The 16877-nt window shown below is 36.9% G+C and overlaps 1 protein-coding gene across 1 annotated transcript in view; it reads left to right on the top strand.

Moving 5' to 3' along the window:
- The window catches only part of LOC131056070 (probable acyl-CoA dehydrogenase IBR3), a gene marked incomplete in the record, with an annotated part of 256769 nt that overhangs the window by 61916 nt on the left and 177976 nt on the right, over positions 1 to 16877 (top strand). The window contains 2 exon segments of the mRNA XM_059216575.1: positions 8594 to 8734; positions 8892 to 9023. Of these exon segments, the coding sequence (XP_059072558.1) occupies positions 8594 to 8734; positions 8892 to 9023 (273 nt within the window).

The raw sequence follows: 16877 nt of genomic DNA, 5'->3' as shown, positions 1-16877 counted from the left end.
TTTATCACTCATGTTCACTTCTGTCTGTTCATTCTCTGTTGCTAATTTTGGGTTAGATCTGTTTCTTCTGGTATAAAATGATGAGTGAAAGGCTGATGTTCAAACCTAGACATGTCACTATTTATTCATTCTGAACCCTTCAGGATGGTAGGATATACTGCTTTGGCACGACTGTAATTTACACCCTTATTTTTTCTTTGGTTGATATTGTATTTTCTAATTTGAGTTTGTCTTTGCAATGCAAGAAAGATGTACAAAATATTTTTTGAAATAAACTTTTTACAACAACAATTTCAAAAGAAAAAACCACTTTAAATCACCATATTTAAAAAATACCCACAACCAGAAATATTTTCAGATTTGTTTTCAGCATTTCGATTGCAATATATCATCAAAATGAACACTACCCTGATAGCCAAAATGCTTCGAAACCATGATACAAGTGCACCCATTAATCTGAATGTGCACAGGTCTGATTTTTGATTAAAATCTGCAAACTGGCATCACCAAAATGGACACCACACTTCACAATTAGATATTTTGTCCTGAAATTTGCCTTCAAAGAAGACTTTACGAATTTTACAATGAAGTCCAGTTGTGAATTCTGAGATGAATTTACCCAGTAGAGTGAACTATGTTTTCATCCAACCCACTGAGAAATCCAAGGGTTTCCATCCTTAGATTTCCAGCCTGTAAAACAAGATCTCCAAATTCTCTTGTCAATAGTTCTCCAAAAGATGATAACAATTTTCATTCGCCACCTATTTATAATAATGGTGGCAACTGCTTTAGGCAACTTGTAGATAAAATAAATTAAATATTTAACATTTTATCCATAAAGTGATTTTATTTACATTTTAATTTTAACCAAAAATGACTTTATTTTAAATAATTATTAATTAAATATTAGCTGCCTTAAATACTTTAAGATTACATAATAAATAAATAAATAAATAATTTAATTTTACATAGCTGCCAAAAATGGGACATTACAACTAACTACCAATTCAGCAAGAGAAACCAATCTCTTTGAAAATGAGGCATCAACCTCCAAAAGAATAAAGTGATAAGTGTTTGATCTCTTTCTTGACTCTTATCTGATCGTCTTCCACAAGTCTGCTAAAAAATTGTTCATTAAATCTGCTTATGATTGTTAAGAATCTTTGCTCATAAATTTGCAATTATTCACCTTTAAAGTCTGCAATAATTATAAATCACCTTCAAAGTCTGCTTATCTTCTTCAATAATTTCTTCTCATAAGGTCTGAAATCTTCTGCCCATAATGTTTAAAATAATCTGCTTGCAATCTTCAAAAATTTCTGCTCACTCAAGTTCCTTAGAGTTGCTCTAAGGGCTGCTCACAACTGCCTTGAATAGGAATAATATTCAATGAGAAGCTTGATGATAATGAGCTCAAATGAATTCTTAATTATACCTTCCAAAAGCACACCCCTTCACCAAAAAATACAGCTCTCATATAAGTCCACCAAGGAGGGAAAAAGAGATTTAATTTAATTTGAATTTTGCCTCCCAAATGGGCACCTATCTCCATGAGGTCGGTGTTGTGACATCTTCACACATTACTCCATTGCAAATGGGGACCCCCACTTTTTTTTAGCTTTCTAGGTTAATTGTCTTAGCTTAGTCATTTGGTAGTTTTAGTCTTTTGCTATTAGCCTTTTTCTTGAGGAAGTGTATTTTCTTAGGTGGCCAAGAAGTGATCAGGTTCTCTCTCTCTTTAGGGTGTAGCTGAGTCAGTTGGCTCTCAAAACCTAAGCAATGAACGATATGATGATCATTTCATTTGATCATCATCATTCAAGATGAAAACAATGAGTGCAAATGTGGAGATTAGTCATGAGCATTGAAATGATAGATGCAAGTCAATTAACATAAAGGCTGAAACAACATGAAAAGCTTGGATAATGATGAGGGACCCTTAGAGTTGGTAAGGTGAGTGCTACTATTCCCCAAGATTGAGCAAGTGACATCACTGTCAATGATGCCTTGAAAGTCCGATCATCTTGTGTTCAGTGTCATTGACCCAGCAAAAGTCCGATCACCTTGAGGCTAAGCTTGGAAAGATGATCAAGCTGTGAGAGACCGTGTGGTTGAGATGAGTACAATTCCCTTGTAGCAAATGGGATATCTCAAACAAAGTTGATTGAGTGTTTGAAGTTAACATTTTGGATCACTGTCATTGACCCCCTAAAACCCCCATCTGCTCATAGGCACTTCCTTTGACCCCTTCAAAGCCCGAACTTTCTTTGATCCCCTAAAAGCCTGATCAAGGTAGGATGATCTTTGAATTTTGATTTAGGTAGAATGTTTGATATTTTTGCAGAAATTTGAAAGGCCTTGAACTGAAGCGAGCAAAGTTGATATTTTTGAGGCATTGTCATTGCCCTTCAAATCCCCGACCTACCTCAAGGCATTGTCACTGCTCTCCCTAAACCCCGACCTGCTTGACATCACTTCCTTTGCCCTCCCAAAACCACAAACTTCCTTTGCCTACCTAAATCCCCGATCTGTTTTAAGTCACTTCCTTTGCCCAGTCAAAAGCCTGACCTTCCTATACTCCCTCAAAAGTCTGGCTTGCTTTGGGTTACCTCTAGTGCTCATCAAAAGCCTGACCCTGCATAAAATCAGAAACAGTGAGAAATCAGACATAAGAAAGTGAGGTCTCAGACATAAATCAGGCTTGACACACAAAATCGAACTTTGAAATGTGAAATTAGGGGTTGGGTAAAGGGAATTCATTTCAGATTTTAAGATTGATATGGTTCTCTTTTACATTTTGAACAAGGTTTGTTTTCTTTTTAGGTTACGGACGCAAGGAAGAATGAACTTCATCACTTGAAGAGGATGAGGACATGGAAGGAATAAGCTCCAAGATGGAGGCTCATCAGCTAACATACAACATCAAGATCACCCCGTTTGAGACTTCAGCATATGAAGGAGGGTCCAAGATATTTCAACACTCCAAGTCTCAAAGCTTGTGCAAGGAAGCGGATAGGCTGACTTCCATCACAAAGAGATACACTGTAAAGCAAGTATAGGGTGTAGTATCAAAGGAAGTCAACACATATACTTCGGTTTTTCAACATTACACTTCTAGCTAAGGAGTTATATTGCAATGTGAGGATGTCAGCTTGCTTCATGAAGAGAGAGATTTCATCACATATAAGTATTCCAAGTTTAAGGAAGCACAATATTCACAAGAGCAAGCATGAGAGTGACTATGTGCTAAAGGAAGAAAATCTTCAACTATCTTGAATTTCCTCCAGAAATCCAAGAATTATTGCCAACACATCAGGGAGATAGTTCAAGGGCAAAGGTGATCAATTTAGGAAGATGATGCTATCTCCCACCACCATACCATTCTTCATAGTAGGCTTTTGGATAATGTTGAGTATCAAGTGATATGCCTCATTCATTTACATCTTGTGATGAGTTACAAGGATGAACTAGCTGAAGTGGCGTCCAATCATCGCTTAGCCAATTATATTATTCCAAGATAAGGCGTCCAAGTTAATTGCACACGACTCATTCATCAAGGAGGATAACTACCACATGTGGGCACAAAGTCTGATGCACCTTCCCTCATCATCTATTGGTCGAAAATTCAAAGGACATGTGTCCTATTTTTTTGTAATTTTATCATTGGTCAAGCATTAAATGCTTTGTAATGGGTGTAACAAACCTTAATGAGGGTTTTCTATCTTGTAATCTTGGCCATCGATTGTGAATCAATTTGAGCTGCTCATTGTAATGAGAGCACTATATAAGGCTCTACTTCTTCATATGTAAAGGTTAATAGTGAATAGTTGATAGATGTTAGATAACAACCAGTTAAAAGAGTAGGAGAAGGCAAAGATTGTTGCCAAGACTTTGTTGTAAGCAGCATATACATTTCATTGAAGAAATGGTGAACTTTATGTGTTGATTCAACATTTGCATGGTCTCTACTTATTAAATTTTCATGTTGTTTAGACTAATGGAAGAACTTTGTGCATGATCAATGGTGAAATTCGTACATCCATAGTACATACTACTAACACCTTGCTGATTGTAAAGTGTCTTGCGTAGTCAACTGCATCCATCTTAACCAAGCTTAACTTCAATTGCTACTTGTCCATTGATATGCATAGTCTTGATGGTGTCAATGCTCGTGGTAGTGATTTGAAAATCATACGCTTACCTTTGGAGGTTGCACTAAACTTTGTGAAGTTGTTGCTTTGCATGGCAAAGCTAAGTCTAGTTGAGTTTTGTAATATTCCCACTATTTTTTTTTTGATTTTTCAACACAATATCACAATCACACAAATCACCCGTTAGGGTTGGAATAATGAAATCTAAACAAGTACAAGGAACCCTACACTTTCTGATCACCGAGAGCCCAAATTGGGAGGGTGAGAGCATACGGTAGTAGGGGATCGTTAGAGATAAACTGCTAAACTGCTGAAATACAATAACGGGTGGCAAGCCAACCCCTTCTGCTTATCTAGTAGGATAGAAACTGAACTCTTGGCGGTAAACCAGCCAATGGAAATAACAAGAAAATGAAACTCAATCACTCTACTGCGTATTTCAGCGGGAGGACATTACATTAAGCTATCACTCTTCCGCATATTTCAGCGGGAGGACAATTGCGTAAAACTTATCACTTGACCACTTATTCAGTGGGAGGTCTGAGTACATAAACTGAATTACAAAGCAAGAAGGTGGCTAAGCCAGCTTCTTCCACTTATGCAGTGGGATATGAAGAATAAAATCCAGAAACAGTTAGTACTACTACTACTTAACCTTACAATAGAGAGGAAAGATAGAGTAGAAGTATAATGCTAAACACATGAGATAATTATCATCAAACTAACTCGACACCAAAAACAACAGGCTGGAAATGCATAACCAGCAACACATAAACTCACTAAATTGCCCATATCTCACTCATATCTCCTTCAATTCACTAGGCAATAAGCGATTAAGAACACACCAAAATGAAGCTACCAAACACCCCCAAACACCCTTCATGCATCCCAATGCACTCACCAAAACCCACGCCTAGATAAATAATTTCGATTTGCATTATAAAATCTAAAACTCCAAATAAGGTGCTACAAACTTACAAGATATATTGCCAATAGCATAAAGAAGGTTTGAGCCAGTACCTAGAATGACCAGTTGCTCAGGCAGGGAGGTATTATCGAAAACTTGCTTCAGCCACAACAAACCAGCAACTCCAGAAAACACACCACACTCCAAAATATTGAAAATACGCATTGAGAATGTCACAAGAATACACCACTCAGCTAGGTACTATGTCTCAAGTACGAAACTAGTAATACTAGGGAGCCGCACTTTGAAGCTTAAAGTTCATACGCCAATCCGGCAGCATAACGATGCAATTTTTTAAGATGCCCAAAATGAGAGCCCAAGGCTCTTATTTATAACTTCTTGCTCCTCAAATTCAAATGCAAATGCTCACAAATACGCCCAAATTCATCTTTCCCATTTGCATCTCATTTACCAAGTGGACCCAAAGATGGCGCCATACTTCAAGTCAAAACACGCCTAGCCAGCAAGGACCACGATTATGGCTTAGCAAATACTTTGGTGAATAAAATAACATTTCTTTTAATATTGCCGTCCTCCTTCAAGACATAAACAATTCGCCTAGCAACTTAGGAGACATCATGTTATGCACAATTTCCAAAGTCATTAATCAGTAGTAAAAAATAATAAAATTAATTAAATATTAAACCTTAGGACAAGGAAATAATATTTAATTAAATCACTTATGGCTCCCATACTGATCATCAACAAAACTAGGATGAAGCTGAGCAAAGAAGACCGCTGAACTGCTAGAGGATCAGGGCCTTGTCCACTGCCAAAAATATAAATGCTCCATACTGCCACTTACTAAAAATAGTAAGTCATGAATTACTCCTCTGAAAAGCATGATCTTCGCACCCAGTGAGAGAGCTTGGAAAGCTCAGTAAGATAGCATCATCCAAACAACCAAACCCTAACTTACTAAAAATAGTAAGTTCTCACTTCACCAACATTTGAAACTGTAAAATTCCTTACTAGGATTGACTGCAAATAGATGTATTTGTCCAAATTACACAGAAAATGTTGCATTTAACTTAACCGGTTGCCTATGGATTTAATAATATAACACATGTAATTCCAAATTAACATAGCATTTATTGACAGTCATTATTCAACATACAATAGAGTATTTCACGATGCACCTATTAACCTGCAGAGGCTGTTTGTGCCCATCCCCGTGACTGTTGGCTATCTAGGAAGTCTTCATGCATTCACTGTGAAACATAATAGCAGATGACTCTTCGTAAACAAATGCATTAAGGACTCTGTTCCACGGCATATATTTTACGTGTTGAATCTGGTCCCGTCTCCCTTACGGCACCCGCTACTCCTGCTTTGGTTTTTTGTGACTGCAGGAACACATCCTGGACACACCCGTTATCGGGTTTACTAGTTCATACGAAGCGGAAAGGAACTGGCATAACAAAACTACACCCGATATCGGGTCTTCTGAAAATGAATTAAGTTGCTTGCCGTTTCTGAATACGAAGAAATAGATGAAGTTTGCGAGCCGTTCTGAACACGGGGAAATGGATGAAGTTTGTGTGTTGTTCTAAGCACAAGGAAATGAATGAGTCTGCGTGCCTCTCCGCCAAACTTCTGATAGGCTTCGCCTAGCTTGTATCACCTACAGTAATCACGCCAATAGTTCACTCTTCAGGGATTCATCACTGCACAATTCCAATAGGCCAGTTAATGGCTGGCGAAAGGAAATATTCAACTGGTATTGATATCACTTAGATAGTCAATTTCTCTTCCAAGCATTGTTTTTATAAAATCTGATATCCTTCCATCTCTGGCACCCATTCTTTTATTAACACCAAGTTGGTTAAAAATCCCGTAATAATTAAGACTATTTACGGTGTTAAAGAACACGCCCTTTTAACAATAATACATGTAATTAAAGAACATGCCTTTTAACCATAATACATGTAATATTAATTATTTATATAAATGAATGGGAAGGTAAATATAAAATAATTAATATTTTTTTAACATTCGTCAATCATTTATTTAGGGGACATGACAGAAACCCTAATTCTCCATTCCACATAGCCTCCGGGTCTCCGGAATAGGCCAATGGACCACTGAAAGCACATCATTTAGATGGCGACATTACAAGTTTCACCAAAGGTTGTCTGTTGCTCTTGCATTCTTAGGATTAGATTAGCTTTCTTAACCCTTTATCCTTTTGCTATTTTTTTCAAATCAAGTTAATTTCCATGTTCCAGCGACATTCAAGCATTCAAGATTCAACATTAGTCCGCTTTGTGATTCCAGCAATATCACATCATAACATTGAGTCTATCCAAGAGCAAGTCAAGTCCAGACTATTGGAACCTTGAGTCGTTTCGTTTGATCACAATTATTAGCATCCGAGAGGTCTTTGTTTAAGAGAGGATAAGATACTTAGTATCTTATTCTGTGTTTGAAGGCGTCTTAAAAACACATCAATAGTTGGTCCAATAGAAAATGCAATTTTTTTTTCAAGGGGGGTTATCCCTTATAAAATGATATTTAAAGGCATTTTTAGAACCCATAAATGGGCGACTCCAAGAGGGAAAGTTGGCCACACAGAAAATTAATTGTTTTGTAATTTTAAATCACCAAAGCAAATTAAATTCTCCCTTGCCATTAATTTCTCCTTGCTGATGACATCAATGACAATCAAATGTCCAACAACCTACATAATCTGGGATTGGACAAAAAAAAGGTTCTGAATGATGCAACATAACCAATTTTCTTATTCTAGAATGAAACTAACTAGGTTGAAATGCTTTGGTAGTAATTTGAGAGAACAGCACCCTCTCACTGATCTGTACCTATATTCATACAAATATTTTGAAGAGTTAAAAAAATAAAAAACTTCCAGATTATCAGCAGAGATAACTTTGAAAAAGAGCGGCTAGCTTTTTCTTGTTATATTTAGGTGATAACTTTGCCACTGGATTGACATTATTTTTATGGTCTTTCGTGGCAGATTATCTCTGATCATCTACCATATTATATTTACAATATTGGGAATTATTTACTTGGTCTCTTAAAGGAGTTTTGTTAGCTTTTGATGGCACTTTTGTTTGCCATCCTATTGGCTAAAGGGTTTATGCAACAATCCTGTTAAAATGACATACAGTATACTTGTATCATGTGATTATCTTCTATAGTGTTTTTTAACGTTGTAAGCATTTTGTGTTAATTATTTAACTTCAGGTATCTGATTTGTCAGAAGATAATCTTATGTTTAATATTTTCTCACAGTAGTAGAATATTTGGAGATGAGACCTCGGTTTCTTTAAATTTGATTTGAGCAATGACATACAGGTTTTTGAAAGAATTTAAGTTTTGCCTCACTGAGTTGTCATGCCTTTGTATTTTCTTTTTACTTAATGCTTGATAACAAAATGTGGAAAAAATAGCACCAAGGATGGTGTTCATTCTGAACCCTTGTCTAAAGTTTGCACTTTGTGACAATGTACAGGTCTTGGCAGCTTTAGGAAAGTACACAAATGTTCCTGTCCCAAAGGTTTTTTGTCTTTGTACTGATAAGGATGTAATTGGCACACCCTTCTACATCATGGAATATTTGGATGGTCGAATATTTTTGAATCCTGCATTACAGGTAAGAGATTATATTAAGTTCATATAATTGTAATTGGTAAACTTATGCTTGGAACATTTCTCCCACTTATGTATTATCTTTGTATTTTCACTGCTATACAGTTATAAAGCTTTTTTGTAATTAAAATGCTCTCACATACTCATATTTGTTTGTTCAGGAACTCAACCCAAAACAAAGAAGATCTATTTACCTTGCTACTGCTAGAACATTGGCATCAATACACAATGTGAATGTTGATACAGTAGGATTAGGCCGCTATGGAAATCGTGAAAATTACTGCAAGAGGCAGGTACTCGAGTTTATGTTATTTTTATGGGCATTCCTTTCTAAAACATAATATTTCTTTTGCTTTTGGAATGTTGGGAGGTTTGGTCAATTGGATATGTGAGTTTGTCTTATATTTTTTTCTTTACAATAACTTGGGGTTTTCCTCTGAAAAAGACGACTTTCAAAATTAGAAATGGAAAATATGGAAGCCTGAAAGTTGGATGAGTGCCTTTGATTTATCTGCACTACTTTGTCTGGTGTGTAGAATGAATGATGATGTTGCCAGCTTAATCTTTTGCAGGACAAAAAAATGGTTTGCTGGATTAGTTAGACAAGAAATTGTCCATATGCTTTGAAACTACATGAAAAAGTTCCATTTAAATATACATTTAATCTTAGGATAAAAACACTGTTATAATGAGTTAAATTTAGTGGTTATATTATTAGGCATTTGTTATAACCACCACTTGACTCCCCACCCCCCCAAAAAAGTGAAAAGAATCATTTTTAAAATGCATTGTATTCAATAAAAAGTTTCCTTGATTTTGCAAATTTCTTCTTTCAATGGAGGTATTAGAGCTGTGCTAAATATCTTAGTGCCTATGAAGTATTGAAGCTCAAATACAAGCCTCATTATCCAAATTTGTGAAGGCCATGATTAAAGTATTTGACTATGTACTATATACTTATTGGCTTGTGGGTAGTTGTTGGCACTGATGAAAATATTCTGTGAGTACTTGCAGAACTCACACATCGAACATAACAGCAAGTTAATCACCAAAAAACTGATTGTCAAGTTTTCTAAAAACTCGTGATGATATTTCTGGAAAAAATCGCAAAAAGTGTGGTTTTTGGTGTGAAACTCATAAAAAATATGTCTGAATACCTTATAAAATCTGCTTTATTACGAACGTGGTTTTTTTAGGGTTTTCTTTGTTTTTCGGGATGCGATTTTCTCTATCAGTGATTGAGGGCATGCTGTTCGTTTCCATTGGTGATTGAGGGCATGCAACTAATAGAGGTTTTATTTTAATTTTTAACACTGCATAGATAATTTTTTTAATGTTCGAGTTCATGCAAGTTAAAAAATCGTCCCTCAAACTGACAAAATTGTAGATTCATGTTGCAAAAGCATGCTTTATAACACTAGTTTTGGAGTGCATTTTTGATTGAGTTTTTAATAGGTTGTCAAAATACATTAAATTATATAGAATTTAAACCTGCATATCTGTTATTTGTTATCTGCATATCGCATATCTGTTATCTGCATGAGGTTATGTTAGATGATGCAAATGATTTTTTTAAAATGCATTGATAATGGGAGACACTTGACATTGACATTTACAAAAATCAAATACAAAACTTTTCTAACAAGTGTCAGATATGGAAAGCATTTAATCTTTTATGGTTAGTATTTGAAGCTCTCTATATGTCTATAAATAGAATAATGGATGCAAGTGCCGGAAGCACAAGCACTTGTTAGTTTACTGCTTGATAAAGGTTATGCTGCCTAGGGTGCTTAGAAAAGTACCTGTGCAGACAACATTTATAATGTTGGTAATCTAATTTTGAAGCACTAAATACAGGGCATCTGCAGTGCACATATGCAATTGGTTATAGCATAGCCTATTTTCAGTAAAGTTGAATATAATGATTGGAGATGCTTAGTTTTGAGCAACCAAATTTTGCAAGTTACATTAAACTGTACGATGCTGACTAGGGAGGATGCCTTTATTTTAAGTGGAAATCAGTAATATATTCTACAAATTCAGTATATACTATATATGTGTGTTTTTGAAGACTATTTTAAAAAATTATGTATTTTCAAATGTTCGATAAATTTTCTGAGTTATTGCTGATTTTGAATTTTACAACTTTGGTTGTTAGCATTTGGTTGGTACTAGTTGTATAGTTGTTTTTGCGTGGCAGCCATTGGATACTTTATATAGGCTTCATGTGGTTAGGGAATGTAGTTTGATCCTTGCTTTGATCATCCTTGGTCTACTTATATGTAAGAAATTAACATGAATGAATAAAGATATGCTTATGTTACTTTATCTAGTATGTGTTATTATCTCTATTCATTAGTCTTAGTACCAGTTTTTATCAGATATAGGATTAAAGAGTGGCATTGCTTTCTTAAAGAAGTCATGTTAAGAATTAATAGCCTTAGACCCCAACAAAGGTGGGAAGAGACTATGATGTAGTAATTACCAAGAGATCAAATGATTGCCTCACTTGGGAGTGACTAGAGTTGAATCAACGACTATGGATGGATATTCACAATTAGAAAAAACGCTACAAGTCCTAACCAAAGAGGTAGGATTTTGTCTTGACCTCTTAGTGCTATATTGGGGGTTCTGTTTGTTGATGTGTTTTTAAGCACTATTGAACACAGAATAAAATACCAAGGTATCTTATCCTCTCTTGAATAAAGTCTCTCAAATGCTATGCTCCGCGATCAAATGAAACAACTCCAAGGGTTCTATTTTCAGGTCTTGACTCGTGGATAAGCTCAATGGTTGATGTGATTTCTGGTAATCCAAGGGGACTTACGTTGAATACTTGAATGTTGAATGATTGGATGTTGTTGGAACTTAGATTCTAAGTGCTTGCTTGGAAAATAATATAGCAAAAGAGATAAGTTTAGCAATACTCCGCTACTCCTAAGAATGCAAAAGACAATGAACGATTGGATGAAATTCAACTAAGCTCTGCTTCACCATCAATGAACAACTCCACAAAGCTAGTGCAATCTCATAAGGTAGGCATGTGATGTTCTAATCACCAACAACAACAAAGATACCATCAAGGTAATGCATATCAAAGTGTGAATAGCAATTGAAGTTAAGCTCATTTAAGAATTCCAGTTGACCACACAAGGCAAACTTACAATCAGCAAATTGCTAGTGGTATGGATATATGAATTTCATCATTAATGATTCACAATTTCTTTTATTTATATAATCAACATGAAAGCAAATGAGAAGTACAAACCATGTAGCTTGTTGAAATAACACATTTCATCATATCTTCAATAAAAAGAGTATCCATTTACAAGCCTTAGCAACAATTTGTTCTTCTCCTACCCTATTGTAACTGCTTGCTATCTAACATCTATCAACCATTCACTATTGTTGAACTATTAACCTTTACAAATGAGAGAGAAGCCTTTTATAGTGCTCCCTTTACAAATGAATGGCCTGGATTGAATCCATATCAATGGCCAAGATTATAAAATGAAACCATAATTAGGGTTTGTTGGAACAAACCAGAGTTCCCAAACTCGCCGCGAGTCAGGCGAGTTCACCGAGTTGGCGAGTCGAGCCAAGCTCGGCGAGTTTTGCTGACTCGGGACTCGGACTCGGCAAGTTATGGCAAAACTCGCCTGACTTGTGAGTCAGGCGAGTTATGGCAAAACTCGCCGAGTCCAAGCTCCAAGACTTGGCCACGACAGGTCAATGATTTGATTTGTTTTGCAAGTTAGTCTCTCCGTTAGGATTCATATATGGAATATAACATTTAAGTATAAGTGACATTTCCTTATGTCTTTTCTCTTTCTTATACTTTAAGTTATATTCCATATATATTGTCAGGATGTTTGAGAGTGGTTTCGGACCTCCATGAGTTATAATGCAAAATCTAGTTTTTGGAGGATCCTTCAAATTTCCAGACTTAGTCAAATTTCAGGCCATTTCAAGATCAGGATGACATTCCAGATTTTTAAGGCGAGTTCACTCTGACCTTGATGTAAGGGATGGGACCTAGGAGGACACTATGCATTCAACCAAGGTTTGATTTAGCAACTTGAAGCGTGACCAGATAGTACACAAAAACCCTAGGAATGATCTAAATAACCCCTAATCACTCAACTGACCTAACCTCCTTCACTCCACCTTGAGGAGATCCACCTGATTTGATGACCTTTGAGAAACTCAATCCCTTCAATGCAAAGGCTAAGACACTAAAACGACCAACAACAAAACTAAAAGAGCTAACCCTAGAAAGCAAAAAGTGGGGGTCTTCATTTGCAATGGGGTGATGTGTGAGTACCTCACAACAGGGATGTTTCTTAAAATTTTGAAAAAAGGGGGTGAGTTGGGGACATTTCCTACCTGTCCCCACATCCCAAAAAATCCCCCCATGGGGCACAAGGTTATTTTTGGCAAGGGACATGTCTCTGAGGAGCTTATTTTCAAACCCTTCTGGCCTCACAATTCCCCCTTCCATCCAACATATATATAGCCTAAAAACTAAGAGGTCCAAGAAAGACCAAGGTCAACTATAGTCCTAAGGTAAAACCTAAGTTCAACAAGCACACTATTTAAAGCTACCATACACAAGCACTCCTTACAGTTTCCAAGTGAATCTCATGATGTCTCATGTTGGTGCTCCCAAAATTTCAATTTGGCCAAAGACAATACTAAACAGAAGCCCCAAACAAGTAGATACTCTACCAACATGCCTTTCATGACATAACAAGCTAACACACATTATAATTGGGCTTTATTCAATAATGGGTGCATGAAACAAGTTTTAAATTGTTAAAAATCTCTTAATTTCAAGGGTTTTTTAATTTTGCCGAGTCATTGCCGAGTCGTTGCCGAGTCATAGCCGAGTCACGAGTCGAGTCGGCCTTGCCGAGTCCGAGCCGAGTCCGAGTCTGGGAACTTTGGAACAAACTCCCCTTAGCCAATGAAATAATTACAATATTTGGACACATGTCTTCTCTTAAAATTTGACCAATAGATAGTAAGGGTAGGTACATTGGAGTTTGTGCCTCCATGGGTGAGTCAAATGTATCACATCTAGACATATTGATGTAGAACCTTCTGATTGATGGAGTGGTGACTAGGATGCCACCTCAATTTGCTTGTACTTGATACGTCATGATGAATGAATATTGATGTCTTGGGTAATATCTCTTAATACTCAACGTTATCAAGCTTCAATTGTGATGATGATGAAAGCGTGTTTCCAAATTATATCATGTCGTTCAAGCTAATCTTCTAACTTTGATTAACTCTTCTGAAACTATCCTGTTGAATGTCTCAATGCTGAAAGCCATGAAGGTGCAAGGTGTATATGTTGACTTCCTCTTAGTCTTGAATCTTGATATTGCCTTGGAATGGCCCCTTGATGTCACAACTGCTTCTTTACTCCTTTGGAATTCCTTTTTTGTGATTCCCTTCATGCTGTTGATACTTTCATCCACATCCTTGGATGTGTGGATCATGTTCCTGTATTAGTGAATCCTTCCCATGCCCTTGAGGTATCCCAAGTGAAGTTCTCTTAATGCATCAAACCTGAAAGACAAAAGATTTTTACATCAAAACTTTAAGCAATTAATGAGAATAATACTAATACTTCAGCAAATCACTCTTCCTAAAACCCCTCCCAATCTGGAAATCACATTGAAAATTCAGAAAATGCAAATCTGGAAATGCTCCTTGACTGAATTTTAACTTTACATCAGTTCTGATAAAATTCATATTAGGTCTGATTTTAATGACCTAACTCAGGTCTGGCTGTAGACAAACTTTGTCTGATCCGTCTCCTTAAATTGCTCAAAATTCTGCTCCCACAATCTTGTTGATGTCTGATTTGATTCGCTGAAAATGCTTGTTTGAATGATGTTTGAAATGAATCAGAATACTCCTCTATATAGGCGCTGAGTGTTAAAAGTCACCTCTTTTCATATTAGGCCGACTTGCTTTGAAATGACTTTGTTTCATGAAAAAAATTTGAATTTTCAAAGTTCGAATTATGTGAAAGGGAGTTGACATTGTCTTATTTGCTGATGCAAAACCTCTCTTTATTGCCTTTATCAGGTCAAATGGGAGTTGATTCTGGATTTATTTTAAACAAAACATTCTTTGTTTAAGTGGGTCCTCTTCTATCCTATGTGGCGCTAGTAACTTGCATCTTCTCTCTTTACGTGTGGGCCCTCTTTTCTACTAGGTGGCACTAGTCTCTTCTTTCATGCCTTGTTTTTGGTGGGCCCTCCCTTTTAACTTGCTGGCTCTATATCTTCTATGCCCATTGAGCGCTTGTTTTGGGTCAACATTACCTCATGCCACGGTGGAGCTTGGAGAGGAAGGTAGGAATAGGAATGTGCCGCGGGAGAATGGAAGCAAGGAACGTCGGTGGAGATGATATGCTGCGGGGGAAAGGAAGGGAGGGATGTAGGAGGGGAAGATGCCGCGGGAGAGAGGAAGGTCGGAAGGTCGGTGGAGAGTATATGCTGCGGCAAGGTAAGGATGAAGGATATTGGAGTAGACATGCCGTGGTAAGAAGGGAGGGAGGAAGGAAGGTGCCGGGGTGGAGGGTAGAAGGTGGCTTAGTATATACTATATAGGTTAGTATGTAGGATGGAAGGGTAGGTATAAGCTAGTGAGGGATGGTATGATAGGATGTAGGTTATAAAAAATAAAAAATAATAATTAGGAAATGGAGGTGGGAAATGAGGATAGTTAGTTACGTAGGTAGGGAGGTAGTGGTAGTGGTAGAATAAGATAGGATAGGTTAATGATGAAGGATATAGAGGATAGAATGGTAAGAAAGTGTGGAATATAGGTTAACAAAATGTAGGAAATAGAATGTAGGTAGGTGGGAAGTAGAAGGGTAGGATGGGGGGTTAGGTAGGTGAGATGGAAAGGTATGTTTAGGGGTGAGGTGATGAAGGGTATGGGAGGTATAAGGGATAGGTTAGGGTGAAGGTAGGTGAAGGTGGATGGTATATGGAGGTGAATGGAATAGTTAAGAGGTGATGAAGGAAGGAATATGGAGGAGGATGGAGAGGAAGAGGATAAAAGGAGGATGAGTGGAAGGTTAAGGATGGAGAAGGATGGAAGGAAGAAGGATAGGAGTGGAGTGGAAGATGAAGGATGGAGGGAAGAGGGAGGGGAGTATGGATGATGGAAAGGAAGATGAAAGGAAGGATGGGAGATGAAGAGGAAGGATGGAGAGATGGAATGAAGGGATAAGGGAGGAAAGAGAGGAGATGGAGTATGGTAAGTGAGGGATGGAAGGAAGGAAGGAAGGATGGGAATGCCGCGGTTAGGGAGGGATGGATGGAAGTGGATGGATGGAAGGATGGGGAGGCAGATTCCCTCTCGTGAAGCAACTGATATCCCAAGTTTTGCCCTTTCACACATCTCTTACCTATCAATTATCATTATACATTGAAATACAGATAATGAAATACAGATTTGCTTGAGGATTATTCAATCACCCCGAACCTTCATCATGGAGTTCATGCTTGGACACGATTGGGAAACTGCATTGCATCTTCTCTCAAGTAAGAGGCTAAAAACTCCAAAACTACTGCTAAGCTAGGCAACTAAACTAAGACAACTACTCTAGAAAGCAAAAAAGCAGGGTCCCCATTTGCCATTGTGCGATGTGTGAAAACGTCACAACGCTATCTTGTTGGAGCTATATTAAAATCCTAATTTGAAAGTTATGTAATGTCCCCCTTTTCAAATTGAGTCGAATGGTGGACTTGTAGCCTATCTTTATTCCCCATACGCCGAAGGGAGGATTTGTAGGGGAATAATATGATAACAATTTTCAAGTGTTCAAAAGAGCCAATGTTATAATGTTGAAAATTGACACTTAATTTATTAGTATTCCTTTTGGTTAAAAAGCTATTTTTTTTTGGGTGAAAATATTGAATATTCAATTTAAAGGGTAAGTTAACAATAAATAAGGAAAAAGATATGAATATTCAAAGTAAAATAAAGTAACTTTTAATTACTCTATAGGTTGGTTGGAAAGAGAACAAAAAGAATAATTTTGGAGAACAAAAATTCATTCTATCTTTGCACAATTTTCAAAAATCCTTTGCGAAGCTTAGGTTTAACAGTTCTCCTCA

Source organism: Cryptomeria japonica, chromosome 2 (genome assembly GCF_030272615.1).
Source record: "Cryptomeria japonica chromosome 2, Sugi_1.0, whole genome shotgun sequence".
Lineage (NCBI taxonomy): Eukaryota > Viridiplantae > Streptophyta > Pinopsida > Cupressales > Cupressaceae > Cryptomeria > Cryptomeria japonica.
This window is presented reverse-complemented; position numbering and strand designations above follow the sequence as displayed.